The sequence below is a fragment of the Molothrus aeneus genome, chromosome 2 (genome assembly GCF_037042795.1).
Source record: "Molothrus aeneus isolate 106 chromosome 2, BPBGC_Maene_1.0, whole genome shotgun sequence".
In the NCBI taxonomy this organism is placed as follows: Eukaryota; Metazoa; Chordata; class Aves; order Passeriformes; family Icteridae; genus Molothrus; species Molothrus aeneus.
This window is the reverse complement of record NC_089647.1, coordinates 29,055,117-29,082,889: the sequence shown is the minus strand read 5'-3', so window position 1 is coordinate 29,082,889 and position 27,773 is coordinate 29,055,117. Positions and strand designations below refer to the sequence as shown.

The 27,773-nt window shown below is 42.6% G+C and overlaps 1 protein-coding gene across 1 annotated transcript in view; it reads left to right on the top strand.

The window, feature by feature from the left end:
* Nucleotides 1-10,837: 10,837 nt before the first annotated feature.
* The window catches only part of TEAD4 (TEA domain transcription factor 4), a 36,648-nt gene continuing 19,712 nt past the window's right edge, over nt 10,838-27,773 (top strand). Inside the window, exons 1-2 of the mRNA XM_066570000.1 lie at nt 10,838-10,946; nt 27,203-27,267. Of these exons, the coding sequence (XP_066426097.1) occupies nt 10,940-10,946; nt 27,203-27,267 (72 nt within the window). The 5' untranslated portion in view covers nt 10,838-10,939. The remainder of the gene's footprint in view (nt 10,947-27,202; nt 27,268-27,773) is intronic.

Below are 27,773 nucleotides of genomic sequence, written 5' to 3'. Positions count from 1 at the left end.
CCCTTGCTTCTTTTGTTTTCTTTTTTACACTAACACCCTTTGAATTGTTTCTATCCACTGGTGCTTGTAAACTTCATTCTGTATCACTTGCAGGTTTCTTTAACATTACTTTGAGTCAGTCTTAGTTCTTTATTTAAGATGTCAAAGACAACTGGACTAGCAAAGATCCCTGCAGCATCCCAGTAGATGCCCTCTGTATCTGTTGGTTCTGTTTGTATCTCATATATCATATATATAATTATGCATAGTTTTGAAACCATTAGTTAATTTTCTAACAATATGATCAGTGCTCTCCAAAGCCAATCTGAAGTAATTTTTAGCTGTGATTTCCGTGGAGAGTAACAAATGCTATTTTAAATCTAAACTTATTGCTTTGGTCACTGTGTTCTTTTCATTCTTTACCTTCACAGCATTTCTATCTTCCTTTGAGGAGCAATCAGGTTTATTAGGATTTACAGTAACGGATGTTCATATATTTGCAACTTCTGCCAACTAAGTAAATGCCCAGCATGTTCCTTTGTAGAGCCTTGTAAAAAAGCCATGAGTTGGCATGCATGGAGCTCATTACGAGATCTGAGACAAGATTATTAGAAAGAGTTTTTTAGGGGTAGGTGGTGGTGTTTTGAGTTCTTGGGGTTTTTTGGGGATGGGGGGGGGGGTTTGGTAGGTTTTTGGTTTTATTGTTCCTGCCCCTTGGGTCCTCCTTTTTCTGGAGATGATGCAGTCACTCCCCTTTGTTTTTAACACCATATGAATTAGACGTTTTCCTGCTAGGGAGGGGCAGGTTTTCCAGTTCCTGGTGCTACTGGCTGAGTCACTGGCTCTGTTTTTCTGTTCTCTTGTAGGTTTATAATTACCTTGTTCTTACCTTCGTTAGAATGTGATTGCCAAAGGGTAGGTGTTTTACCCTCCTGTATTTCTGAGACATGAGCGCCAGTGGCTTTCAGAGCCTGGGTGCAAGCCTTCAGAACATCTGCTTTGCTATTGCCAAAGAGAAAATAAATCAGCGTAGCCCTCAAAGTGCCTCCCTTCCAACAGTATGGTAACTATTAATGACAGATGTCCAGGCAAACTGTAATCTCTTGTAACCTGGACTGCTTGAACTAAAGAGGAAATGTCAAGAGAATGTGGAGCAGGTGTATACTGAAATGGAAAGGGAGGATTTATTAATGTGTCCTAACTTCATTTTACCTGATCATACATCTCTGTAAGCTCATTGAAATAAAGCTCATTTGTACCAGACTAGCAGGACTTAGGCAGATCTTTTGGTTTGAAAATCTTGTCAGCTTAAGGGGAAAAAAAAAAGGTGTAAAAGAGAGGTTTGTGTAAGGAGATTATATCCAAGAACATTCACTGCTCTTTGAATTATCTTTATGAAAATAATAAAATTATATTTATTTCTCTGCCTCCACTAGTTTGTGAAGGATTTATGTAATCAGAAGAGAATAACTGCAGGTAGAACATGTAAATCTCTGCTTCTATCCATCCAGTATGCAAACTGAAGAACAGAGTATCAGCATCTTTTTCCACTGCTTTTGGTCACAGGTTTTATTTGTAAGGATATGCTTTAAAAACTGGAGCACAGTCTGTGGTTGGCTGTGTCCCTTTAAGAATCTAGTTTTGCTTGGCTAGCTGCCCTTGTTCTCCTGTAGATTAATCCAGCAGAAGGTATATAACCTGTTGACCTTCCTGGCAAGAAGGGTCTGGAAGGGCAAAGAGATAAATCAGAAGGTTCATACTTTCCTGTAATATCTGGGGACAGGTTTGTTTTTCAGTTTTTGACATTTCTTTTTTTATTTTATTATTTTTTAACTGATTCCTGCTTGAGGTTTGGGCTTGTAATTACAGATTGTCATGATTTTCATTTGCTTTCTGTGAAATCATTCTGTGTTCAGCAGGTTGGAGATGATGGCATGTTTATGCCACATTTAGAGAGAGGAAAGAGTTCTGAACTCAAAATTACACTGGTCTGAGTTGAGGATGTCTTTACTGTCTCATGTATCCAACTGGTAGGAGCACTGGAATCTGGCAGAAGTGTCTGGTGTGTGTTAACTAGGAAATTTCACACTGTTTTACAGAAACGTTGGCTTTCCACAGTGTCAGCCTTAAGAACTGAGTGTGTAAGCAGTGAATGCTGATCTGCTGCATGATGCAGATGGAGTGTGTGCCCCAAAACTGAGCTGGGGTGATGTCTGGATACCCTGTGGGTAGGGCTCATTCATTTGATGGAAATTCATTTCATTATGGCTGCTTTTTCCTTAGGCATTGCCTTACAACAAGCATCAAACCCCTTTGAGCTCATGCCTGACTTCTACTAAAATCAAAGCACACGTGTAATTGGTTGACTGAAGGAGGGAAACTCGAAAGAGCACTGAGCATTGGTCCCACTTTATATACCTGTTCTGCCTGCTAGTGATTTGCATTTGTCTTGAGCCTTTAGTAGAGGCTTAGTCCTGACCAGACAGGCCATGCCCACAACACAGACCACCTGCAAGCACCACAGAAAGGGAAATTTGACTGCATTCATGGGTTGTGTCATTGCTGTCTGCCTATTCTCTTGGAAGTCTCATAGCCCAGGTTCAGCTATTTCTTTTCTTGGAGACTGACTAGGGTTTTGGAGCTAAACATTTTCACTGCATTGGATGAAATTTGCAAACATCTGTCTCTTTTCTGAGCTCATGTTCAATTCTGCCATTAGTGTCATGGGAAGCTAGGTGTGTCACAGTTGTGAGACTTTGCTGGAGCATCTATCTTTGAGCCCTAGAGAAGAGATTGAAAAATGTCATGAACGGGAGGCAGGATTAGGAGATAAGAATTTGGTTTTGATATCATGAAGTGGGCATTATGATTCTCAACTTAGTGTTACTTGTCAGCAAACCCTTAAAATATGCTCTATTTCTAGACATGAGCCCCTCTGAAGTTACCACTTGCAATTGCAAATCACTTTTAAAGTTAACCTTTTCTTGCCTTGAAGTTCTTGTCTAGATTTTACCCTTATTCTGAATTTTCTATTGGGTGGTTCACTTACATCTTCATCCTCTATTTTTTTCCATAGGTAAAATGAGAGCTTTTGAGCCCATTGGTGAGATTTGCAGAACAACTGAGTTTCGTTGAGTTTAGGAGCAAGGTTTTTTTAGGTTGCTATTGAAGGTTACCTAGCCTTTAATAATTAAGTGAATAATACTCTTTGGGAAGATGCTCAGCTTGATTTCTTTTTGTCTCTAGCTTGGTTTGGTCATTTTCAAGTCATTTTAGTCAGTCAATATCTACACTTGCCTGTACCTAAAGGGACAGTTACAATTTTCCTGTGTTAGCTGACACTACCAATGCTTCTGTGAAGGGATGTTGATTGTTTGACTCCCTCCTGGTTCCTTGCTTTCTAACCAGCTCCAGGGAGGATGACTCCTGGGGCCTGCTGCACAGGGTGACTAACCATTTTCACCCTGCCACAACCTTCATCTCTTTGGGAAGCTGTGAAACACATGCCACATGTCTTGGAAAGTCAGGGAGAATGGGAGCTCTGGGAACAGTTCCCACATGGGAGATAACAGTGACTCCCCAGGAATTCCACTGTTCCTTTGAGAGCTGGGGCCAGCCCAGTGCGTGGCTCAGTCCCAGCACAACCTGGCAGTGTCAATCTCGGCTGCCCTTGCTGGCTGGTTTTTCTCTCCCAGCTGAGACATAAATCACCCAGTAGTCATTCTGTCACTCCCAGGCTGGTGGCCTTGTGATGTGGCCTGTGCATGGGAGCTGGGCAGGAGCTGCCCATTGCTCAGGATCGACCCCCGAGCTGGCCACATCTAGACTGTGGGATCAGAGCTGGCCTTTGGGTTTTGCTGTTGGGTTGTGGGGTTTTTTCCTCCCCTCCTCAGGGCAGCAAGGCTCTGTGCTCTGTTTCCTTTATCTCAAATGTAACTGATTGGACAGTGTGCAAGGCCACACACAGCCTTATCTCATCACATCCTGCTTGACTGCATTATCCAGGGCTGCACTGATGGAAGTCCTCCTCTCTCCTTGCTTTGATTTATATCACTCTGCTGGACACTACATCCTCTCTCTGTTTCAGCCAGAGCTAGCTGCTGCAATAATTTAAGAGTTGTTTTGCTTTGCTCGGGAAGTCAGGTGCCTTTTGAACAGCAGCTGCTGCAGGCAGTTTCGGTGCAGCAAACAAACCGAGCTTGATTTTGTGTTAGGCAGTGTGACAAGCATTCAGCTGGAGCCCAGCCTCCTGTTGGATATGATCTGAGGCGAGTAGTGCTTGTTCCTTTGTAAACCAGTCTTACTCAGTGTTGAGACAAAAATCTCACCGTGCAGCCTGTGGATGTAATGAGTTTATTACCTTGACCAATACAGAGAGGCAAATCTCAGTTCTTTCCTCCTTGCCTGGCACTGCTGCTTACTAAGAGCTTTTACCTCCTCTACAGCCAGTAACGCTTACCTTAACTGGTTTTATTCATGGGATTATGCAGCATTACTCTGCTGTCCTCGGTGGATGGGGCTATTCACAGGGAATAGCCAGCATTACTCAGGATTGCAGGAGGCCTGAGGCAAAAAGTGAGATGACAGCCAGGCTCAGCCCCTGGCTAAGCTGTTATGGAGTGTTTGAGTGAAGCCCTCTCAAGAGGCCCAGTGAACTGCACCCACCCATCTGCACTATCTCCAGGTTGCTTTAATGATGGGAGTGCAGCTCCTAAGGAGCCTGAGGAACTGGTTGCTGTCTGGTGCTGCAAAAGTGCTGTTACCTTCCTAGGAACAGTTCAGTGGTCTTGCTTCAGTTGCATTCTTAACTTTTTTCTGTAGAGACTCTATAAACATATCCATGATTTTTTTCCTCTTTTGTCTGCAAGCCTTCACCAATCTTATTTATCGTTGAATACTTGTTTTCCCCACCTTTTCCCTTTCCAGTATGTTTGTCCTGCAGTCCTTGAGTTGCACCATCTGGGAGCTACTCATCTACTGATTGCACTAATTTTTCTCTTTCAGAGGAACTAAACTATTCTTGTAGTGTCTCATAGAATTTCCCAGTCTTCTTCCTCTGGTAAGTTTGACTGCTATCTTCCATCTTGTACCTCGAGTGATAGGTTTCTTAGTATTTCGGAGTATTGCTTCCCTAAACCCGAATCTTCTTGTATCACTGCATTGTGTAAGTTCATTTGTTAGGTGTTCTGGATGGGAGTAAGTGGCTGGTTGCTCCTGTTTCCAGTTTTCTTATTGTTTTATATATATATATATATATATATATATATAATAAACTTTATCGTTTGAGAAGCAGGATATCATCTGTTATGGCTGAACTGATTTTTTTTTTTTTTTTTGCAAAATTTCTGACTGCTGATCAGATATGAAAATGTTGTGGTTCGAATCCTCTATAGCAGGAGTGTTTGGCTCACGTTACACCAAGGTGGTGAATACGGGAATTGTTGGGGTTTGTTTGCATTTCAATGACACCCAGGAGCACCTGTAAGGTGAAGCAATCCCTGCCAGCACAGCCCACAGTTCCAGTGGATGAGGCCGAGGGTGCAGGGATGCTCTGGGTGAAGCAGCAGCAGCCAGCTCCGGAGCAGGAGTGGAACCACCTGTGGGACTGCACAGGGCTGTGCTGGCAAGGGCCCCTGCCTGGGAGGGGTGAGTGAATCAATGGGGACCCTCTGCCTGCTGTGCTGTGCTCGATTCCAACAGGGACAGGGGGTGGCCGTGGGGTGGGGGGAGTCTCTTGGACAGAGCAGCTCTAAGAAAACTGAACAACTGGAGGCAGCTGGCTGCAATTTTTCAGATCCACAGGAAAGTATGATTTTGTGTTGAGCAGCTGCCACAAACACTTAAGAGGGAGCTGTTACCAACAGTAATGACTGAGGGATTAATATTAGAAAGCAGATGTGTCAGACTGTGGAGTCTGTTTAAAGATGTGCTCCCTGTCAATAAGATCTTGCTGAAGGGCTCTTGGCAGCTGTCTAAGCCCTGCAGGATCTCTGAATCTCAATGAGATACCACATGTGAAAGGAAAGAGGGTTAGTGTTGAAATTATCAGAATTGGAACACTTCAACCGAAGCTGCTGGAGCTGAAAGATTTTTGTGTTTTCTCCATGGTTTGGCTTTGTGAGTGACTCAATAAGAAATGACCATGGCAGAAAGAAAAACAAGGAGCAAGAGTGAGTAAGAAACAGTATTTGGACAGAGGGAAACATTAGGAAGGAAGATAGAGATACTGTGGTGAGGAGGTGGATGTGCTCTGAGGGGCCTTGTGTCTTTAAACCTGGGGGAGAACCCATGACTGGGCCCTACAAAGAAAGATAGGTAATCATCTCTGGGTAAAATAAGAATGAGATCAAGATAAAGAAAACTGTAAGGTACAATCGCAGAAGTACAAAAGGCAAGGAGTGGGGCATAAGTTCAGGCTGAAGGAATCCCAAGAGAAAAAACACCAAGCCCTGCGACCTCTGGCAAAACTTGCACTTATGAATATGGGACAACATCCTCTGACTACTCTGTTCCTCAGAAATGTGCCTGGTGAGGGAATTCAGATGGGAAAGGAATTGTCTGAGCATGTTTAGGATGTCTGTTTAGTGCTTTCAGAATCAAATTCCCTCCACATCAGAAGAGAGATTTGTGATTACAAAGTCTTGCACAGGCAGAACCTAAAAAAAATTTAACAAGTACTAAAATATTTAGTAATATTAGAACATTTGGTAATACAAATCACCATTAAAGTTACCAGGCTGTATGCATGTAGTTACTATTAAATAGAAGACAGAAGCAAATGGAAAGTAGATGCTAACTGAAACATTTGTATTTTGTTAAAGATGTTACTAATGAATATTATAGAAACTTTTCTTATAAGTAAGACATTCAACATTCTCATGCTTCTTAAAATTCCTCTGGTTTTTACCTGATTGCTCATTCAGTGGGAAGCGATTCCACTGGCAGTTTTCCAGTTTGCCATCCTAATAAAGTCATTTAGCACAGGGTTTAGCCCCCAGCTTCTTTTTAGTTTGCTTTGCTTACTTTTATGAGTGGTCATCTTGGCCACCGAGTTCAGATCAACAGTGCAGGAAACAGAAGGCTTGAAAGTGTTGAGCCAAAGCAGAGGCCAACAGATCAGATAGCACTCAACCAGGGCTCCCTGAATTACTGGCTATTGCTGCTGGCACAGAGGATTGCCTGGAACTGCACATGGAGCTTACTAGTTAAGCAGCATTATTTAAGACAACTTTGCAGGCCTTTTAAGCCTTTGGCATCTTAGTGATCTAGAGGCATAGAGTTGTAAGGATTTCCATGGCCATTTCAGTCTATGGAATTTCTTCTGAAGTTATCAAATAAAAGTAAAGGTTTTGCTAGTATGCTTTGTAATCTGAGTAATTACACACATATGTTTTAGCTGGGGATAGTCAAACATCCTTGATTTTATAATCTGTATGGTTCTCCATTTTTCATCATCCATCAGGGATAGCTTTAGTACCAAGAAGGGAAAACAGAATCAGGACCCAAGGTGTAGAAAAGTTGGGATTGACCACAATAGCACACTTTGGTCCTTGCTGACCTGCTGTAACTTGAAATTAAACTAACATTGCTGGGCAAGGAATGAAAAATCAGAAGCATTAAAAAAATGTGTCTGGTCACTTCAAGATTTATATAATTTCTTCTGTCACTGCTATTATGTTCCATATCTCCCTTGATTTACACCAACGTGAGAGAAAGTTCACATATTCTGTCTCTGGCTTTGTGGATTTCTCTTAAGGTACGAATGACATCTGCTCAAGTCAAGTCAGTGCAACTTTTCTTTAAGGTTTGGAAAACAGTCTGGAGAGTTGACACTGCACTGAATAGGACATGTTTTCTCCTCAAGTTATTCTGAAGCTTGGATTAGAATGGACCCAAAGTTTCCTGTGTCACCAAAAGCACTTAGTGCAGATGCCAAACCTTGTAAAATATGAAATGATCAGGGTGTGTGATGGGGGGAGGAGAGTTATGCTTCAGAGATATGCTTCAGATATTTATTGAGTTTCAACTTAAGAGTGTGCCATGATGAAATCATCTGCTAGGTATTCCCCTGTGTCAGCATGGACACTAAGGAGATGAAAATAACTGGATTCAAAGTAGATGCTTTTTATGGTCATGATGGTCCTTCATCCCCTAGGAGATGACTGCCTGTGTGCATTGCTAGGGGATTTGGCTTGACAGCAGACCTGTAGCTTCCAGTGACTGTGGCTTTGAGAGTCTTGTAGTTGAGCAGCTGGAGATGTTTTCACTTGGTGCGAAACCTGCTGGCTCCTGTGAGATTTGCAGCTCCCAGTGTAGGTGATATGATGAATACACTTGCTGTCACACCTTGGGTTTCGTTCTGAACCCTCTGTTTTTCAGCCTGTCATCACAAGTTACAACCAGCCTGGGCCTTTTGTTTGTGGATATTTTGATGTGTGTTAACTGTGGAGGGTCTGCAGAGCCTCCAGGGACTAGGGGTAATTGGGGAAATATCAAAGGAAGGTTTGGAGCAGGTAACTTCTCTTTCCCTGTGAGTGTCTCCCTGTGGAAAGCTTACTCCTCTACAGGCATTCCCCAGCAGGACAATCTCTTAAATACCCATGTAATTTTTTTATTAGCATCTGTCAGTGAAAGGGGGAATGTCTGGGGAGGGAAGCAACTGTTACCCTTCATTTCAGGGTCTCTTAAAGTCACACAGCTGACCTTGGTGCCATTCACAGTGTGCTGGGATGTCTGTCCCAGTGGTAAAAAGCCAAGTGTGTGTTCCCCTCTCTGCCCCTCTCACCTCCCATTGTATTATTTCTTTCCATGTTGATTAAATGGATCAAGAAGGTTGAAATAATCTCATGTAGGTGCTGAAATGAATGGATGGGCTGTGGTAAACCATTCCAATGATTTGTGTTTCAAATACTCTCACAGGAAATAAGTCATATACTGGGTTTTTTAAATGTCTTTGTGCACCATTTGTTAAAATGCTGCATAGTACACTGTGTCTAATTATTTGTCTAATTTATATTGTCTGTATTGAAATTAGTCAAAGGCACAGTATTGTTTAATTTCCTTAGCTTTTGGAGATGTAAAATAATATGCATGTGCTGCTGTTGAAAGTCATTAAGGCGCAGCAAAACCTTCTGAGAGCCAGTGTTGCCAAGTCTTAACAATTTCAGGTTTTGAAATGTTGAAGTTCTGAAAGAATTTCAGCTTTTATTAAAAAAAATTAAATCTGGTCATTGTGGTCTTGGAGAAGATTTAAAAACCACAAAATCCAAAGAGATAAGAAACTAAAGAAAGACTTGAAAATAAGTTTGTCAGAAAAGTTTCTGGAGCTATGAGCCCTGAATTTTTGAAGTTCTGAGCTTGAATGAATGGACTGTTATCCCCCTATATCAACTACGACATGGCATAACTGCATGGATTTTTTTTAATGACTAGTTGTTGACAAATACCATACCCAAATTTCTCCTCTGTTCCCCTTTACATTTTCACTGTGATATTTCTGAGCTAGAGAGTTGCCATGTGAGACTTCTGTCCTTACTCATGTTCAGTGCAGGTTTGATGATTCTGCTGCTTTTGGAAAAGCAGTCCTTACTCTGATTTTCTTGCTACCCAGCTCAATGTGAGAGGGAAGAGGGAGGGAAGTTTTGAACTCTGGCTGGATTCTCAAATGCTGGCTTGTGAACATTCTTTGTAGCCCAGATAACAAAGCTATTAAAATGATAAACAAACAGCTTTGGGATTAAGGCAGAAGAATTATCTGTGTCTTTAGAAGCCATTTTTTATCTCCTGCCTGGTTGACTGGAAGTGTCTGTGTGGTCTGAAGTCAATTTCTCAATGGGTGTTTCAGCAGCTCCACTCAAAGGCTTCAGCCTCTCCTGTAGGCATTTATAAGTAGACTATAATTTATTGTAGTTTTCAAGAGCTAGCAGCTGCCTGCTTAGGTTCAATGAGAAACCAAATTCTACTCCTGCCCAGTGGCAAATCTAATAGTTTGAGACTAGTTAGTGATGAGAGAGCAGAGAGGCAGAGGACACTTGAAGGAATTTGCCCAAAGTCGTTCCAAGGATGAACAGTAACAACAGGCTAAGCACCTTGGTTCTTGACCTGCAACTGGTGCTGTCATCCCTATACTCATGGTGCCTTCTGCTCCTGCCAGGGTATGGTGCTGGGCTTTGGAAGACACTGTATTAAACTGTCTGGCTCCAGGAATGGCTTTTTAAAAGCACAGCTGATCCTTGAGAAGAAATGTCAGTGTTAGAAGTGACACCAACTACTAACTCCGATCCAGTGAAACAGTATCTAAGAAAATTTCAATCCCAGTGCTCAGTGATGACTGGATAATTCATCACTGCTTTAGTCTTTCACACAGACTGAATCCCTCTATGTGTGCTTTGGAAAGTTAAATAACAGTGACATGGACAGTGACAGTGCAGGGAGAAAGAAATAAAGGAGATAAAGACATGAGAAGACTCCTCTGAGGAGGACTGGGAAGTGACAGAGTTAATGAACCAAAGAAAAATTGGAGCAGGCTGTTTTTCAGAAGGATTTGTAGAAAATGTTTGCATCTCAACACAAATAAAAACCCAACATGTGGTTATCATTTAAGATAAACTTTGAGTAGACCCCTCCTAACTGAGATTTTTTTCCGCTTTTTTTGCTTTAGTATGTCCTTGGAGGGTTTCTAACTGCCCGGTGGGATGTGCTTGCCCTTGCAGGTTCTGAGTCTGCTCCTCCGCGTGGCACCTTGGAGTTTCTAGCTGGCACCATTACCTCCAACGAGTGGAGTTCTCCCACCTCCCCTGAGGGGAGCAACGACTCGGGGGGCAGCGAGGCCTTGGACAAACCCATCGACAATGACGCCGAGGGCGTGTGGAGCCCGGACATCGAGCAGAGCTTCCAGGAAGCGCTAGCCATCTACCCGCCATGCGGCCGCCGCAAGATCATCCTGTCCGACGAAGGCAAGATGTACGGTAAGGAGAGAGAGAGAGAGAGAGAGAGAGAGAGGTCACAACACAATGCTTCAGACAGCCTGCCCCCTGCCCCAAATGATGCTCTGAGAATTCCCTTCTCTCAGGTGTCCCAGGCTGGTGCTGTTGGTTGCCTGGAATCTTTATTTAGGAAAATGGGTGTGACATTCACGAAGCAGAAAGAGTTATAGGTATCTTTTTCAGGGGACTATCCATAAGGTAGATCTCAGAGCTGAGCATGCAACTGAGCTAATCTTTATATATAAACATATATATTTATTTATATATAAATCTTTATATACAAATATATGTATGACAAAGCCTATTTTTTTATGGTATCACTTGCTGCTGTCTTCACTGCTCTTGTTGGAGGTAAGAACAGCTAATGGTCTGCGTGTCTGGTGCTACAGGACAGAAGCTCAGCTCCTGAACCCTTGAATGGCTCTGCTGCTGTGCAAACACCTACACTTTAACTACCTACACTTTTCAGATGTTAAGGGTGGAAGGTTCTGCGTACTCCTTTTCATTGTAGTTTGCCGTCTCACAGCCCTGGCACAAGTATCTTTCACCTGTGGGTTCTTCTCATCTAGCTAACTAGATACCCAGCCCTGAGTACAGAGGGGCTCTGGCTTGCAGCTACAGCAGAAGTCAATTGTATACGTGGCAGACGTGCTTTTGAATTGGGTTTTTTTGACCTTTTCCACAGTTAAAATTTCTTTTGATTTTGTTAACCAGAAGCTGGTCTGGCCTGGATTCTCTAGCTGAGAATTGCAAGAAGCTACTTGGTACCTCTGTGATTAAAATGCAAAGCAAAGGTTGAATACCCAGCATTTGGTCCCAAGGTGGAGAGTTTCTCCAAACACTAGCAAGGATCTTATGGAAGACAGCCCTCTTTCTACCCAGTCGCTGCTTGCTTTCCCCCCCCCCCCCCCCCCCATACATTGGAATCTGTCTGTCTTCACAGGCCCCATCACGGGATGCTCCGTGCATGCCCCGGAGCTTCCTACGGAGCACTTCACAAGTAATTCTCCAGGTTTCTGTCCACCTATCAGGCTATTGTTCCCCGAGCAAGGGAATGGATTGCTCTGACTGTGGGAGCGTGGGTGGGGTCTTGTTTACTCGGCCTTATCTGCAGTGGATGGTTTTACTGGGTACACACATCATTGTACCTGGGAAGAGCAATCGGGGTTGGGTAAGGCTGATCACCCTGAGGCTAATCTGGAGGGCAGTATTCTCAGGCAGACATCAATTCCTGCTCTGAGCTGCTGCAGACGTTTTTATGATTCTGCTATGGAACCAACTGGGGAACTAATCCAGTTTAAAACTAACATGGCCAGAAAAGGGAAAAGATGTGAACTTTAATTTCCGTACTGCCCCGCATCTTGTGCTGGTATTCAGAGAAAGGATGGTGAGATTGGGAATGAGCAACCATGACTGAGGCTAAAGTAAGATTGCTTCTTTAGGGACTGATGCTTGCTTAAAATGTTACTCAGACTAAAATATTACCTGGGAATCCACCCCATGGTTATTAAGCATGAACTAGTGACACGCCTCTTGTTGCTCTATGTCTGCACTGCTTTTCATGATGGGTGACTTTTAAAATGACTGTTGAAAAATTACAGTTGTGTTTTAAGAGTGTATTAATTTACTGAACATTTTGCCCCTGAAGTATTTCAGCTTTGGAGTGAATGTGTCAGAGCAGAGAGTGAAAGACAAGAAAAGAAATGAGAGCAAAAGTGAAGCACAAAGGGATACAGAAGCCAGTGACACTTGGCTGGGCCTGACTTAGCATGGATTGGTGTTAAGTGGAACACACCTAGCTGACTGGTCTGGTGAACTGCAGAAGGTAAATAACCCTCTTGCAGGGTGAAAGGTTCAGGGTAGGCTCAGGGAGAAGAAATAAAGAGCTTTTCTGCAAGCCCTCCCCCACTATTCCAAATGGGACAGTGTCCCTGCTTGCCTTCAGTGCACCTGTTCCTGGTGGGGATGGTTGGTTCAGTGTGCTCCTGACAGAACCCGGGCACTGATTTATGCCCTCCTTTGCTTACTCGTCTCCAGGATCCAGGCCAAGGAAGTGGGGCCCTGTCTGGGAATCTATAGAAAGATATGACCGGGCAGGGAGAATAAATATAGCCCCTGATTTCATCTTCAGTGCTCACAAGCCAGCTTGTGGAACAGGGCAGGCTCGCTGTGGAGCTGGCCCTGCCTCTGAATAGATGGTTATTTATCCACCCTGTGACTGACTTGCACAGAGCCCTCTGAACCAAGGGGTGAGGTGTTACAGAGAGCTCTATATGCCCCTTTCCCCTGACAAAACTGGAACCATTTCACTGTTTCTCACCGAGGAGTGGCTCGTGTGGTTATGGGCAAGATGTTCCAGGTCTCAGAATTTCTTCTATGTGCAATTTATATGCCTCTCATCTTTTGTGAGGCAACCTGTGGTCAGTTCAAAGTTGGCAGCTTTTAGCTGAAGTGTACTGAGGCAACATGAAGAATTTGTGCTGTTTTGCTTAAATGCATTTAAATTTGTACAGAAAGTTGTGTTTCAGCCTCTACACAGGCCTCATGCTCATGTTGCCATGCCTCTTCAAAGTTGGCTTGTTTACAGCTCTTTAGGCAGCCCTGCTGACTGCAGAGTGAACACTATTCCCTCTTCACTCCAAAGTCAGCCAAGCTCTTCTCTGTACACTAATAATCTGTGTCCTGATTCCTTTGCTGCCTTTCCTTTCGTTATCTTTTTCCATACTAGACATGTTCCATTTCTGCGTGGAGGCAGCATCCTGGCTGAGTAAGTTGATGGCACACCCCTCTCTGGGTGCAAGCCCTCACTGCATTTCTAGCAGGCTTTGCTGACCACCTGCTTAAGGCACAAGCAGCTGTCTCCTGTGATATGGAATGCTGTCCTTTCTCCTAGTCGTTGTGTTGAGCGTGGGGCACTTTCTGCTCTGGTGACTTCTGGTACCAATAAAGTCTTGCAGAATAATTTTATGAGTCCTGCCTGCTAGAACACTGAGGGGGTACAGTATTACAAATCTGTCATTTATGTTTTCCAACGATTTTTTTCCGTGGGAGAAGCCATACCTGTAACATTTGTACTAAATAAGCTGTCACAGAATTAGGTGTTGGGTGTCTCCTGGCATCTTCAGTACTGATGTAGAAGAGAGTAGAGTGAAAAAAGCTTAGTACCTTTGTGAGATATTCATGGAGATGTTAAATAGACCAGGTCTCCCAACATTACTGAGAGCAGAGAAATAAGACATGATAATTTGCAAAATGATACCTTTTTTGACATTACAAGAGAGACAATAAGATCTTGGAAAAAACCTAATGATTATCTTAGCTGTCCAGTGCTCCCTTCCACCGCAGGAACACCTGGCTTGGAGCACTTTTTTGCAAGAGGGTCTAGAATTGGTGGCAGTTTGTTGGATGGCTGCTCTGAAGGAGTCAGTAGTTTGGCAGCTGCTTTTCCAACAGGTCAGCCATTTCTGTGCTGAGCAGGGTGGGGCAGACAGCTGGGGGCAGTCATCCATCTCCCAGGCTGGTGCCATCTGTTTGTGAGCTGCTGATAGGAAATACTTAGAGATGTCCAAAGCTTAGAGGCTGAGAGATAGAAGCAGGACAGTCAACCATGTTACTGGTTAAAACTTGGAGCAGGCAGTGGACCACAAAGTCTTGCTTTTATAACATGACTTAAGATGGGATGAAAGGTCAGTCTGATGCTAAAAGCTGCCAGGTCACAGGTGGTCCCTCCCACCCCTATTCTGAAATGATTAGGTAAATTTGCAGGATAATGCCTTTATCTCAAAGGGCTAAGTTATCATTTAATGTTCTCTCCAACCTCAAAGAGTCACTAAAAGTAGAACTGACAAGCAAATGCATAAATCCAAAGAGGCATAAAACATACACTGCCTGTCCTGGCTCATAAACATTTCTTTAGGAGAGGGAGGAGCATGGTTGTTATTTAAAATAAAACCTACAAGGTGAGAGTCTTCAAAAGCTTTCCTCCTGTATTATAGTTTAGCATCTTACCTGGTGATGGTTCAGTCAAATCTATTGAAACATGCTGAGAATGTGCTCAGTTGACACTGAACTGAATGTTCCAGGTAATTGCTAAATTTCTATTTCAGCTGTGATATCCCTCAGAGAGATACTTCTGAAGCTCCTATCCCTTCCATTATTATGACCTAGTGAACTCCAGAACGGCCCTTTATCCCATGATTTGGGAAGAAAAAAGGAATCTCGTATTTTAAACACTAGAAGATGGACAAAACTTGGATTAGTGGACAATTGGTCAGGATGCAGACTTTGCCCTCCCCTCTTGTGGTAGGTGTAATGTTTCTGGAATTGCTTAATAATGAGATTTTGTTTCACTCAGTCGTCTTTCAACTTTGCTTTTGTGTGGCTCTGGTTCTTTGTTTTCAGCTAGACGAAGCCAGACTGCTGGAGACATGAGCAGTGGGTTAAACTTCTGCTGGAGTTTCTCATGCTTTTCCTTCCATCTCCTTTGTAAGCCAGGTTTATGGTTCTTTGTGTTAAGCTGTATGTCAGTTTAACTGGTGTTTTCTCCATGCAAGCATGAAAAGAAATATTTTTGCAATAATTCCAAGCATTTCTTAAGTATTGAGAAATTTGCCACTTCTGAAATACCAACCCACCAGGAATCTTCTTGCAGTTAATAGTACTGGCTGTGGCATCTTTCCTCAACATGCTTAGTACTGAACATAAATATAGTAGCAATCTCATTGAGTACTACATGTTATCAAAATTATTGTGACTCCTTTTGTGGGGGCTTCATTTTGTTGGTTTAATAAAGGGCACAACTTTTTCCTGTCCCTTTTGATTTCTTAGCAGCTTTGTAGTCCCATATTTATCTGTCAGGCTTAAAAACCAAGTGAGCTGTGTAGTACTACGTTTTCCCCATTGTATATGTCTGCAGCCACAGAGTTTTCATCACATTTAAGTGACTTCATTGGCAACATTGCATTAAGTCTTATGGCTCTTCCTCTGACTTTTTAATTTTTAAATTTAAATTTAAATTTTTTTGTAATTCTCTAAGATAGAGTGGTATATTGTCAGAAAGGCACTTGGTTTGGGTTTTTTTTTTTTCTTTTTTTTTTGTAGTAACACATGCAGTTTGACTGATTTATAATTTAGTAGGCCAGATTTTTGCTTTGTAGGTGTATCCATTCATCTGCCTTTTAACTTAGAGACTGTTTATATTTAATTTTTCATCCTTTTCCCTCATTGCATGTTATTGTTTTGCTTCTGCTCTTCTTTTGGATAACTTTACACATTTCCAGTGATCTTCTGGAAAGTTTAGTTTTAAAAAGCCTTAGTGTTCTTTTACATATTAAAACCTACTTCCTTCTTTCACAATTGGCTTCAATACTATCAGTTGTTAATTTGCTCTTAAAAACACCAAATGTTCATTAATACTTAAAAATTCAGATAGAATTCAAAATCCAGGAACAAAAATCAGATATGGAAAATGAAAGTTAATAGTGCCCAGTGACTTGGGTTTCTTCTCTCTTTAAAACAAGTGCATGTAAAGCTATCTTCTGGACAGGTTTCTGCAAACACGTTACCAGAAAGATCTCAAAAACATGGAGTGAGTTCTGAGAAGAGCAAGCATACCAGACTTAACATTGAGCTCTGGGGGTTGAAGGGACTGATTTAGGAGGAAAGATTAAAGTAGCTAAATATACATAGCTTGGCTAAGTGATGACTGAAAGGTGGAGGGTGGGGGGACACATAATAACAGTCTAAAAATATTTGAAGGGTGTTAACATTTAGGAGGGAGAGGGATTTTATGTGGAACATGTGAGCATGACTAGGATTAATGGGGGAGAAAGAGAGAATATAGGATGGATATCAGCAAAGGCTTCAGGACAACATGGTGTTCAGTGCTGAGGGATCTCTCTCCTATGAAAGGCTGCAGTGGAAGTGCTGTTGTTGGGGGCTTTTAAAATTGTATCAGAGAAAACTATAAGGATTGTATTTGTGGAACTAGTCCCAGAGAAGGGTGTGTCTGCATGTGCACACGTGTATCTGTGAATGAGAGGAGGATTCCAGATGGGAAGTGCTGTGGTTTTACACAGGAAACAAGAGAACAGTGGACATTAGGTGGCTTTACTCTGTAAATGTCTGCATTTTTTGGTCAATTGTTAGTATTGTGATTCATACTACCTGTGGTTTTGTGACATGAGCATGTTTATTTAAGTGATTGACTGCCGGAGCCCTTCCTTAGGTCTGAAACAAAAAGAGCAGACTTCTAGGTAAATTCCAGGAGTGCTTTCTCAGAGTTTGTCTTCTGTCAATTAGCCAAACATTGACTAGAGAACGATGACAGCATTTCTCAAGAAAGGGTGTGCATATACATGGACAGAGCTGATAATGTCAATATGCAGATTGTGTGGACACCTGGCCTAGGAAAAAAGGAACTCTTCAGTGCAAGTATGAAAAACCTATCAAGTGAACTTTCTTTTAAAGTCTCTTTCAGAGGCACTCCTTAAACAAAACCAGTGTGAGACAACATTACCTTTCCATTTTCTAGCACCCCAAGTGAAGGGAAGCTGCTTGTTCAGAAAAAGCCAGTTTTACAGCCAAAAGAACAAGCAGTGTTCTCATTCATGTAGGATCCAGATAATGAGCACAGGAGAACTAGGGCTGTCTATTGGTCTAAACAGTTGCTCATTGGCTAATCCATAACAAGCCCTGTATTGTCTGTGTGTGGTGAAGATCTGGGCAGCAAAGCTGGGAAGGCTGTGTGCAGTTTGTGCCCAGACAGATGGTCTTGTAAATCTGTTGGTCACTGGCAGAGCTGACTGAAACCTCTGGGGCCTGGGTACACCTGCTGCTGAAGGGTGCATAGCCAGCAGCTGTTGCTCATTGCTGTCACCTTGAACTTGTGACCCTTCTTCTGGGTACTCCTTCACGTTCTCAGCCTCACTCCATGCACATAAACAGCCAGAGTCTTGCTCTGTCTCTGGCTTCTTGAAGAGGAAATGACACTTTTCATGTAAAATGCCTTTAGAATCACTCCTCTTTCCTCTTGGGTTTGATTTGTACAATAGTTGCAAATGCTTTTCCAGGAGTCTGTGGGCAGGAGTGCAAGGAGTGTAACCAATGCTTGCTGAGGTAACCCAATAGCAGTGCCCAAGCTGCTGACTGCAAGCACTGCAGATTCAGGCAGGCTTCTAAGCATGGCAGTGTTGCAGGGAAACACACAGCAGCACGTGTGGCACTCAGTTCAGTGCTGCTTTCAACCCTGACTGGGGATTAGGAGCGTTCCTGCCTATAAACATGGCATCATCAGCTTTGGTTGCAGAATGTTAGAAAATGGTGCTGGGAAAGACCTTCAAAAATTATTTCATCTGCTCCTGGGCTCAGAGGCAAAGCCAGCTGTACTTGTGATGTTCATTTTTAGTCTGATCCTTTATGGCTAAAGTTGTTGGAAAGTGATTTGACAAATCTAGATATAGAAGTTTTCGTATATCAGGTAGCTGAAGCACCTAGATTTGTGCAAATTCCCTTCTGGATCCATGTGCATTTTTAGGTATCTCTGCAGCTTAAATAGTTTTGTCGTCCTCATGTTCCTGCTCTCCTGCCTGAATCATGGTTGCCCAGTTATCTATCAGATTTACACGGTAGACTCAATCAGGGAACAGGTACTTAAAGAATCTGGAAGAGAATTGTGCTGGTATTATATGAAAGAGAGCAGGGTGGGAAGGAACAGGGAATATCACAAGCCATTGTAAGGAATTTTCATGATCTTGGCAGAATTCAGCTATTACCCAGACCAGTCCCTGGGTGACTATGCAATTATTTAATCTGTTTTTCTGCTAGGTTTTTCTGTTCACATTCTCTTTTCATCTGTTACAGAGTGTGACATCTTTAACAACTATTCTTGATAATGTTGGGATGGTGTAGAACAGTTGTGTTGAGACCAAGAGTATATTTCCTTCAGAAATGGTGAGATGACCTTACAGTTCACAGCAGAAGAAAAGAGGGAGTTGCTAGTCTTGTTTCCTTGCTCCCCTGCTCTGCTTCCAGTTTTGTGCTCCTGTTCTTTAGGCAAACATCAGTTTCTAGAAGACTCCTCGTGGATCCGTGTTAGATTGCTAAACTGATAGCAAACTAGGTTGGCAAAATGAGCTGGACAGATTTCTGCCAGATTAGAGTTGAACTCACCCTTGGAACAGTCCTGGTGAGAGAGAGGGAAGGGGAAAGGCAACCACATTTTTCAGGAGTGTCCAGGCATTTGTTTCTGCTGATTCTTTAACTTGGTGGCTTAAAGTGATCACAAGCAATGGGTGCACTGTCAATCATGATGCTATGAACTGAAATTGAGTGGTGGCAGCTATTCCACTTAAAAAATCAGTATTCATTTATTTATATAATGCAAGAACAGTCTCTGGGTTCTTTTGCTCTCCTTGCTAAGTGAAGCAGTCATGGTTCCTCGCAGGACTGAGCCAGACCAGAGCAGCTGCCCTGAGAACTGCATGGTCGTGCAGCAAGTGGCTGCACAGATCTCACAGACCCCTTTTAGCTCTAGTTTCTGTTGTAGCTGAAGCTTTGAGCACTCATCTGGGTTTGACCAGTCTTGACCAGCCTGTCATCTGGAAAGTGCACAAGATGAGCACGTGGGGCAGAAATCTGCCAGAAACTCTGTACTCTTGCTGCTGGCAGGGGCAGCTGACCACAAAATCAGTAGAAAGGCTCAAGTTTTTGCTATCCCTTAGGGCAACATCACTGAGAATTGCTTTCAGATGCCCCACAGTTATTAGAAGATACCGAAACGAGCAGATGCTTATTGATCTAAAGAAGAATTTAGCAGATGTCCAGGTCTGGAATGTAGAACTTGGACTGATGGTAACTGGAAAATACTGTTACACTTAAGGATGGGTTTCAGTGCTACCCTCAATAGTCAAGTTTCTCTGAACCGGGGCCTTGGTGAGTAAAGTGTCTTAGTGCCTCAATAGGGTCATTCTCAGGTGTCCCAAGAGACTGAAATCTGTTGGTTTGACATGCCTTTCCATGTAGGATTGTTATTGGCTCTTTCCTGGTATATGAAGGACTCATGTTACTATATGCAGCTGCTTCGGTGTAATTGTGAGATTTCCCAGCCAAACTGAATCTAAACACTTTCTGTAGGGTTCTTATCAGTCTTAACCCTGGGAAGTACCAGAACAAGTCCCAGCTCTGCTCCTTTTGCAGCCCTTAACGTGTATATGGAAGAGCACTTATTGGATGGATTAACTTACATTTCTGTGGCCTGAGGCGATAATGTGGGAAAACACAGCTGATGAGGACATTCAATTTATGCACTGAAAAGCACTATTAAAGACTGAGGTGTGGTGAAGAGCTGCATTGCCTGGAGCTTCCCATTAGGCTGATGGGGAGGGACTTCTGCCTGTGTACATTGTTGTACCTTAGAAAGTACTCACCTTTACAAGGAATAACTTCACATGCCCTTGGGGCAGTAATTACGAGGCAGTTTAACGCTGTTTAGCCTTTAGACAAATGATGCAGGCACAGGAAGTGCCTTGCCCATTTTCTTACCAGCCTGTTTGTGTGTGAGGGTTAGGTGGAGTACAGTTCCAGGCTACAGTGTCTCTGGTGGCAAAACTGGTTTAAGAGGTTCTGCACCAGTTCTTCCTCTGTTCTCTTTGCTGTGCCACTGCCGTGGTTAATGTGACTGCAAAATGAACTAGTTCACCAGTCCATTTAAAAATAGGCTGATGGGGAGAAAAACAAATCAAAACCAACAAAATCCATATGAGGATGGGGAGTTTTATTTTTTCATTATTGGTAATTAGAGTGGTGCATGTCAGTCTTTCCTCCCCTGTCCCCCCTCCCCTTTTCCCATGAATTTAGTTGCTACAGCTGCACACAGGAGTTGATGGAATGTTGCAGGAGGAGGAATGACAGCTAAGGAGAGGGAAACCTCTTCCCTTTGTTCTAACTACACCCATGGTGACTGACTTTTCATTTATGTCCAGTACTTGTTTGGAACCAGTAAGAGGCTTCTCCAAAACTGCAGGGTCTATAATTATTATCCCCATCCATATACCTTGTGTGAAGCATCTTAAACTGATCATCAAGAAACAGCAGTTTCTAAATGGTGGTAGCATTGTTTGTGTTTCTGGCTGTGAATTTAGGTTGTGCAGTGGCAAAGGAGAGGGGTAAACACCTTTCCAGCAGAAGGTCTTTTACACAAGAGAGGGTTTCAGTGTTTAGACCAGTTAGTAAATGAAACAACTGAGTTTTATGACCTCGGACAGATGAATCACCCGACTGCCATGTGAGGGGCTTGACTGGTACATCCTGCCCAGCAAATAAAGCTTTGAATTTCTCATTTCAGAAGAGGAAGGAGCTCAGAACTTGCACAGTCAAATGATGAAAACTGGTATTTTGGGGAAGAGCTGACTGTGATGGTGCTAATCACTTCAATGTTGTGTTTTCAGGCTTTGGCTGTTTTGATGTTTTTCAGAAATACTGGCCTATCCTTCTTTGATTCTTTATCTCAAAATCCCCTTACTGTAGGGAGTGCATGAGCTCAGAGAATCTTTGTGTGGAAGTTTCACCCTGAGAAAATTCAAGCAGGGAATAAATTATCAGAGTGAGGAAATTTTCTTCTTTCAGCTGAATATAAAACTCATTGGTGTGTGTAACTCTGCTATGGAAACTCGAACCTGACTATTGATCACTGAAGTTCTGCTCTGGTGGGGTCAAAGATGTCTTCATAGGATGGGTCAGTGCCATAAAATGCAATATGGTTTTCCATGGTCATGGGAAATGATCACTGTGTGATGGTCATAGTGGTGTATTAAGTTCCAATATTGCCTCCTGAGTAGAGGAACCAAACAAAATCTCACCAAGGCTCTGGTGAAAAAACACAGTTTATGATGAAAAGTAAGTCTTAATAAAGGTAGCATTAAAACATTATTATATTAGTAAAAGTTGGATGTCTGTGCATCTTGATAACCATCAAAAAGACAAAAATGTGGTTTATTGCACATGTAGACCTATTTCTGGAGCAGCTGATGTCCAGGAAGACATTTAGCATAGCTGGGAGGAGGAAACAGTGGAATGAGAGATGGGAAGTAAGGCTGTGGAGGGAGCTATGGATGGGGCAGAGCCCAGTGGCAGTTAGTCCTGTATGGTCATGCAACCGCACCGCTTTTGTCCAAAATGTCTGTCTTGGTAAGACTTGGTTGGCACTTGGTTTTGCTTTGTATGCACAGAGAAACACTGACATTTGGTGGACAGATGAGGTGTCCTTACCTTCCCTCTTTTGTCTAGATTTATTTGTCTGATGCACACATTTCATTATGTTTATGCTGATTGTAACCAACAGTTAATTAATTAAGTTCAAGGAGATAGTCATGTCCCAGGAGATATCAGTAAGTGACACAGAGAGATTGAAATGAGAATTGAGATGGTTTTCTTGACCTTGCTTTGATAAACCTTTCACTGGATACAGCTGGATAGTTGCTTCTCTTATAGAACTACTTATAGGTAGTTGTTAGTGTTTGCTTTGGGTACAGAAAGATACTGAATCTGCCAAGAAACATGCCATTTCCATGAAACATGACACTTCCATGCCATTTCCCACTGAAAGGATTTTGATCACTGAATTCTTTGATCTCACTTTCTTTGGCAACAGGTGTGTGAGGAAGTGTTAAGTCCTAATGAGATACTGCTTATGAGAGGCAGAAAAATTAATATACCTTTACTAACAGAAAGTCAGCATGAAGCTTTGAGGTAGGACTGGAAAATGCTTTCTGTGGTGGTGGGAATTCCCTTTGATTATCCCTCTTCCTTACAGGAAGACACTTCTCTGCAGTTATATTCAAAGGTGCGCAGGTGTAGAATGGAGAATCCAAAAGCCTCCTTATTCACTTCTCTTAGCAGTTGCTTCCTGCATAACTATTGAATGCAAAATTTTGCAATTTAGTGTAAGACTGAATGGGAGCCAAATTGCTGCCCTTGGAAAATTATCTGTTAAGAATGAGAGGTAAAGAATGTTCTGTAAGGCAGTATCTCTTGACTGCTTTTTTTTTTTGGTGCCATGCTTCCCAGGGGAAGGCTCTGTGGAGGATAGAGGTGCTGTGCCACGGTTGGAATGTTGGCTGGAGCTCCGTGAAACCCAATGCGCGGTTTCGACAGAGGAGTCACAACTGTTGGCAGGTTCTGGTGACCATGGCAGACCTCAGCGGGAGTTATTCTAAGAACACAACATATGATCAGATTACTGAGGGACACTTTACATGGCTCTAAAAAATGAACCATCTGACAGTTTGTGACAGCTCTGCCTGCTCCAGCCAAGTGAGGAGTGCTGGTCTTTGCTGACCCTGCAGCCGGGGTTGTGAAACAAAGAAGGTGCCTTCCAAAGCCTGTGAGCATACAGCCTTCCAGCCACATTACACCTGCTTACATCTAACTACTGATAAGAAACACAAAAGACATTTAGGACTTGCTTCTCTTGTAGTTTTGATTCACGGTAATTTAATACTGCCATGCTGCAGTTTACTGGGCTTGGCAATTTACATAGTTCTATATTTAGTAATCCCTGTGATGAATGTCTTTGTAGAGTGATCTGTTTGTTTGGTGGTGGTTTTTTGTTTGGGCTTTTTTTTTTTCTTTTTTCTTTTTTTTTTTCTTTTTTGTGCTACCAGTATCTTTATTACCTTAATGTAACCTGCCACTTTTCTGTTTTAACCTGACTGTGGGGACACACTTCTGGAATACGAAGACTATGAGAGATATTAGCAAGTGGGAAGTGAATTCTAAAACTGGAAATTTTGATGATCCACAGTTAAATGATCTCTGTGTAGAGTTTCTTTCTAGAGAATTTCTGTACTGGTATCCAATATCTGCAATTTGTACAACAATTTCCCCTCCCACTAGTCTTTTTTGGTGAAGTACATGGCCTGAGAGGACTTTGCAATTTTTGCTGCTGCTGTTGTCAAAGACAAACAGTTAAATGCACACTTATGGAAATACCTCCCAGTTTCCCAGGCCTGACTACAGTTTATTGTCTCTCCTCCCTGCTTCCTACTCTGTTTCCCTTCTTTTGTTCTCTCTAACACTCAGTCCCTCTTAATTCCCTTGATGAGGTGCTGGGTGACGCAGGAGATTGGCATCACTGTGTAAAGGTCTCTTTCTGCCAATTCCTGCCTTTTTTTGTTTTGTTTTGTTTCCCTTCTGGTGCTCCTTGTTTCTAGCTGCTTGTCATCTTTGCATGGGTTTTCAGTGGGCAGCAGTCCTTTCAGGGTTGTCTCTGCTCTGGCGTGGGTGCTGCAGTTGTCTCAAAGTGTTCTTCTGTCATGGAGCAACTTTTTCCAAGATTACTTTTCCAGCCACATCCCCAGGAATGTCCCCTACCATGTCTCCTTTTCTCTATATTCATCTTTTTACATATCTTGTATTTCTCCTGTGCATTCTCATGTCTCCTTTTGTGGTTCCTCTTGTGTCTCCTCATGTGTCTCCTGTCCCTACCGGCTCTTGCCCTTTCCAAAATACATTCAAGCAAAGGTGGCTTGTGCTCCTCTGGTTGAGGATTTGATGGATTGATTGTTATTTTCATCCAGTTTGGTGGTGGCTGGAATTCACTATGACTGGCACAGAGCTGTTCATGGCATCCTCTCAGACCAATTACCCTGCAGCCCCTACTATTGTAGCAGAATAATGTTCTGTCAGACTGTTCAGCCTCCATAATTTCTTTACTTGACACACTATACGTATGAATTTGCTCCATAAAATTTATTGTATCTGGTTGAGAATCCATTGAAATTAATTTTGCAAGGATCACCCATAATTGAGCCAGTGTCTGGAGAGTTCCCATGTGTTTAAATTTTCAGTGTAGCCTGATACATGCCCTTTAGAAGTTTGCTTCAAATTCTCCACGTCCACTTCTTCTCAAGGCTAGTTTTTCCCCTCTTTTCCATCAACTCATTCGCCTTGCCTCTCAAAGGATCCCCTTGTTGAAACAAAAATTCCCTTCTTTCTTTATAGATAATAGAGTTTGAGTGCCTTGTTCTGTTCAGCACATTTCCCATTTCAGATGTTTGTCACACAGTCCTTCTGAAATTTCTTATGTTGGCATCTGTCTGAGAAGAATCACTTCAGTTGTTTTTTACCTTTCAGCTTGGATCCATGTCTAAACAGATGGAAGCTTTGAGAAGCCATAAATGTTATTGTTGGCACAGGAGGAAGGTGGTGTGGATGTGTGTTGCTATAATTGGTCTCAGCTTTGTGAAAATGGTTTATGTGGGTTGGAAGAGCAGCCAGGTGGAAGGTGGCAGAACAGCATCTGCTCCCACCAAACTCTCCTGGGCATGTCACTGTGCTCAGGCAGAAGCTGTGGGAACTGAAGAGGTCAGTGCTTACATGGCAGGGCATTGTGTTTCTGGCACAGACACAGTTCCTAATTTGTGTTTACAGGAGCTGGAGTGGATTTCTCAGCTACAGACCTGTTTCTTCTCCCAGGGGAATAAGGAGAGCTGCTACAATGACACTATTAATGAAAGATTAGGATCTGTGTATGTAAAATGCTTTCCCATTCCTATGTGTGCATTGGTTGTGTTTCATGAACCTGGCCTAATTGCAGTCATGGACATTTGCATTGTTCTGTTTCAGAAACAGATGGAATTAAGGGCTTTGACACTCCTTCCCTAAAGGCTTGAGTGGTCAATTTCAGCAGTCTTTCCTTGCATACACTTTATTTCAGGGTTGAGAGAAATAAGAGTTTAAAATAGAAAAAAGTTACTGCTTTTTCATGAAATATTTAACTACTGGAATAGTTAATACTGATAGTTTAATACTGATTTCACTGCTTGCCTTTTCATGTCTGTGATGTCCTAATATACAAGTTCTTTGCCCACAAACTTTCCACAGACAATACTAGGGTTTTATAATTATAAAAGAGCTGTGACTTTGTTTCCTGGTTCATTCCTGCTTCATTCTGCAAACACTTGCAGCCATATCAAGATGTCTCACAGCCTTGCAGCTCCTACTCCCAACTTTTTATTGCAGCACTATCTTGATACTACTGTGGTGACCACAAATGTTTTATTTTGCAGAGCCTGCTCTTTCACTGTCATGTTTTCTGCTTTGAACCAGCCTTGAGTTCAGATGTGTAACTTCTGCCTTTCTGTTTCTGCTCTTAATTCCTCCATCTCCAGAAAGACTATAAAATCTGTGTGACTGCTTAGATGTGATACACTAGGAGCCAGAGTAATAAAGCTGAATAGTCTGTCTGCAGGAGCCTGAAAGCACTTGTAATTCAGTGTATCATATCACACTGATAAATTCTATGTAGCTGTTTCCATGTGCTTCCCCCTTGTTGTTTATTTTCTTGGACTTGGTTACACAGAATGACAGGCTCCTTTTGGTTGGAAGGGATCTTCAGACTGCCTAGTCTGGCCCTGCTGCTCAAGCAGGGTCCAGTAGGTTGTTACTATCCTCCAGGGATGAAGACTACAGCCTCTCTGGGCAGCCTGTGGCAATGTTTAACCACCTTTAGAATAGAAAAGGTTGGGTTTTTCTTTTTTTTAAAATTCTTTTTAGACAGAATTTCATGTGTTAATTTGTATCAGTTGCTTCTTGTTCTATCTCTGGGCACTATTGAGAGGAGGGTGGCTCCCTTTCCCCCTTTATTGCCTCCTATCAGTATTTATTTTATTATTATTGATTAAAAACTGCCCCTAGGTCCTCTCCAGGTTGAACAGACCCAGTTCTTTCAGCCTCTCTTCATAGGACAGATGCTCTAGTCTCTTAATAATATATGCTGACTTCTTGCTGGACTTGCTCCAGTGTGTTTACACCTTTCTCATGCTGAGGAGACTTGATCTGGACTCAGTACTCCACATGTTGCCTCAGCTATGCTGAGTGGAGCTGAAGGATCACTTCCCTTGACCTGTTGGCAACTGGGATTTGCCATAAAGGGTGCATTGCTGCCTCACTTTCAGCTCATTGTCAGCTGAGACCCCATCCATTTGTTCAGCCAGTTTTCACCAAGCCACCTTGTCCAGCTATCTAGCCCAAACTTTGTCAGTTTGTCTATGGGGATGTTATAGGAGACTGCTCCTAAAACTCAGACTTCTACCATGTGTACTAATAAGTTCCTTTCTAAGAAGGAAAAGAGTGTGACAGGGTCATCCTGCTGCTGATCTCTGTAGATACACAATAGAATTATCTATTTTGTTGGGGTCACTGCTTTCTAAACTTGGATTTGCATTATTTCTGTGTTCCAGGCCGAAATGAGTTGATTGCCCGCTATATTAAGCTGAGAACAGGGAAAACACGCACAAGGAAACAGGTAAGGTACAGTTTTCTCTGGAAGGATTAGCTTCTGTGGACCTTTAGAGATTATGAGGGCTAATGAGAACAAATTTCTTGCTGTTCGCTTGTTGGTAGTTTCTGACTTTGGTGGAAGGAGGTTGTTATGCTGAGCTGGTTAATAAGAATGGCAGGAAGAGTCAGCTCAGGCATTTTACAGGAGGTTTGTAATGCTCATGTCTGCCAATCATATCGTGACCCACAAATTTTTCTGCTGTTAAAAAGTGTGATTTTATTTGCTTGGCCTACTAATGAATGTTTCAGGGAGCACCAGTGGTTCTCTGCATGAAGATTTCTTGTTTAGCCCAAGCAGATAAGTCAGCAATGATGATTTTGAAAGTACCTGTCACACAAGATGGAAAAGGAATCTTTGTAATTTGGGCATGAATATCCAGGCTATGCTAGACAAAGCACTGAGCAGCCTGGACCTGCCTTAGATGGCTCATCTTTGCAGGCCCTCCACCCCATTTCATGGCACTGGAGTTA